We start from the raw sequence: 2,089 nt of genomic DNA on the forward strand, positions 1-2,089 counted from the left end.
ACACCTCCACACCTCCCAGGGCACGGGGCTCTGGTTGGTAGTAATAGGAGGGACAGGAAGGAGCGGGAGGAAAGGTCAGAGAAGAAGGGAGAAGCAGAGAGAGATAGAAGCATCAATGATTGGCTGCCTCCTGCACGCCCCCCGCCCATTGGGGATTGAGCATGCAACCCGAGCATGTGCCCTGACTGGGTGTCAACCCGTGACCTCCTGGTTCCTAGGTTGATGCTCAACCATTGAGCCACACCAGCTGGGCAGGGTCTGTGTCTTAATCACTATTTTATCTTACTTAGTGTCTGGCATATGATTAGTCTTAGAGAGTGTGTACTAATCGTTTAACATAAGAGATGAGGTGGGTGGGTGGGAGGCTGGGTATCCAATTGGAAAATACTCTGGTGCTTCCCCTGATTCTCCCACAGTTTTCCCTTTACTTGGAGAAAAGCTCCCCGGTATGGGCAGCGTCCCCCGGGTGTGGTAGAGCATCTTACCTGATAGCCTTCTTTTCACCCCCATCTTCCTGGAAACAGAAGGAACTTCAGGAGCAGGGGGAGATCAGAGTCATCCAGCTGGGCTTTGACCTGGACGCCCACGGGATTGTTCTCACCGAGGACTACAGGACCAGAGTGCGTGTGGCTCGGGGCGCGGGGCAGGCGGCTCTCCCACTCCACACCTCCATACCTCCCAGGGCACGGGGCTCTGGTTGGTAATAATAGGAGGGACAGGAAGGAGCGGGAGGAAAGGTCTGAGAGGTGGGACGAACTGGGCAGAGGGGGTCTGCCTCCCACGTGCCGAGAAACGTCCCCCAGCCTCTCATCCCTGCTTCCAGGTCCTCAAGGCCTGCGATGGCCGGTCCTACGCTGGGGCCGTGCAGAAGTTTCTGGCTTTGGTGCTGCCAGCCTGTGGGGACCTTAGCTTCCAGCAGGACCAAATGACGCAGACCTTTGGCTTCAGGGACACAGAGATCACGTGAGACTTGGGGGGCCAATCGCATCCGGCGTCTGGCGCCTCCCTGCCTCCCTCCTCCCAGCCTGGCCCTTTTCCTTTTGCCGGTCCTGCCCAAAAGGTTGACTTTTTTTTTTTTTTTTTTTGTAAAATCTAAATTTGTATTCTTCCCCCGAGAGAGAGGCCTATCTCAGCTGGAGCCTCGGCCTTAAGTTCAGGCTCCCTGGGTGGCTAGTGAGGTGCATCCGGAGGCCCCGCAGGGACCACACACGCCTGATGTGCATCGCGCTGAGACTGAGCGCGAGTGGTGGGCACTGAAGCACTCGTATCCCAGAGCAGCAGCAGGCGCGGCGAGAGGGAAATGTCGTGCCGGGCTGGCCCGACTCCGGCCCCTACTGTGCGCCATGGTATCTGTGAAGGCGTTTTATGAGCTTCTCAGACGTGGGAGGAGCTGTGGTGAGGCAGGGGCACAGGAAAAAGACCCTTATTTCTCCCCTACGGGTGGGACTGAGCATGCGTCAGGGCTTGTGGTCAGGGAGGAATCAAGACTGGTTTTAGGAAACAAGTAGCAGGAAGAGAGCGTGCGAGAGGGCAGCTGGGTAGACGAATGGGACCAGAGACCTGCTGGGCAGGGGCGGGGAGGAGGATGTCTGTTGTCCGGTCCCTTTGCCCGGTTGCCCATGTTTCCAAACATTAGCGGTGAGGAGAGGATTCTCAGAGCCGGTTCCCCTCTCTCCTGGCTTCCCACCCGCTTAGGCAGCTGGTCAACGCCGGAGTCCTCACCGTCCGAGATGCCGGGAGTTGGTGGCTGGCTGTACCTGGAGCTGGGAGATTCGTTAAGTATTTTGTTAAAGGTATTCTGTCTGCAGCTCAGCCCTCAGCCCTCCAGAACACCTTTCCGTGGCTGCTCTAGCCGCAGGCCTCACTCCCTGCTCCTGTCCACCCCTCCAGGGCGCCAGGCTGTCCTTGGCATGGTCCGGAAGGCCAAGTACCGGGAGCTACTCCTGTCGGAGCTCCTGGGCCGGCGGGCGCCTGCCTCGGTGAGACTCGGCCTTGCCTACCATGTGCATGACCTCATCGGGGCCCAGCTGGTGGACTGGTGAGTCTTGCCCCTGGCCTCTGGCAGAGCCGAGGTGGGTTTCCTTCACTA

At 58.6% G+C, this 2,089-nt stretch overlaps 1 protein-coding gene across 1 annotated transcript in view; it reads left to right on the plus strand.

The window, feature by feature from the left end:
- Positions 1-448: 448 nt before the first annotated feature.
- Positions 449-2,089, plus strand: part of STK19 (serine/threonine kinase 19) — a 1,810-nt gene continuing 169 nt past the window's right edge. The window contains exons 1-5 of the mRNA XM_015569853.1: positions 449-466; positions 525-620; positions 824-963; positions 1,696-1,793; positions 1,891-2,038. Of these exons, the coding sequence (XP_015425339.1) occupies positions 449-466; positions 525-620; positions 824-963; positions 1,696-1,793; positions 1,891-2,038 (500 nt within the window). The remainder of the gene's footprint in view (positions 467-524; positions 621-823; positions 964-1,695; positions 1,794-1,890; positions 2,039-2,089) is intronic.

The sequence above is a fragment of the Myotis davidii genome, unplaced genomic scaffold (assembly GCF_000327345.1).
Source record: "Myotis davidii unplaced genomic scaffold, ASM32734v1 scaffold1006, whole genome shotgun sequence".
Classification (NCBI taxonomy): Eukaryota; Metazoa; Chordata; class Mammalia; order Chiroptera; family Vespertilionidae; genus Myotis; species Myotis davidii.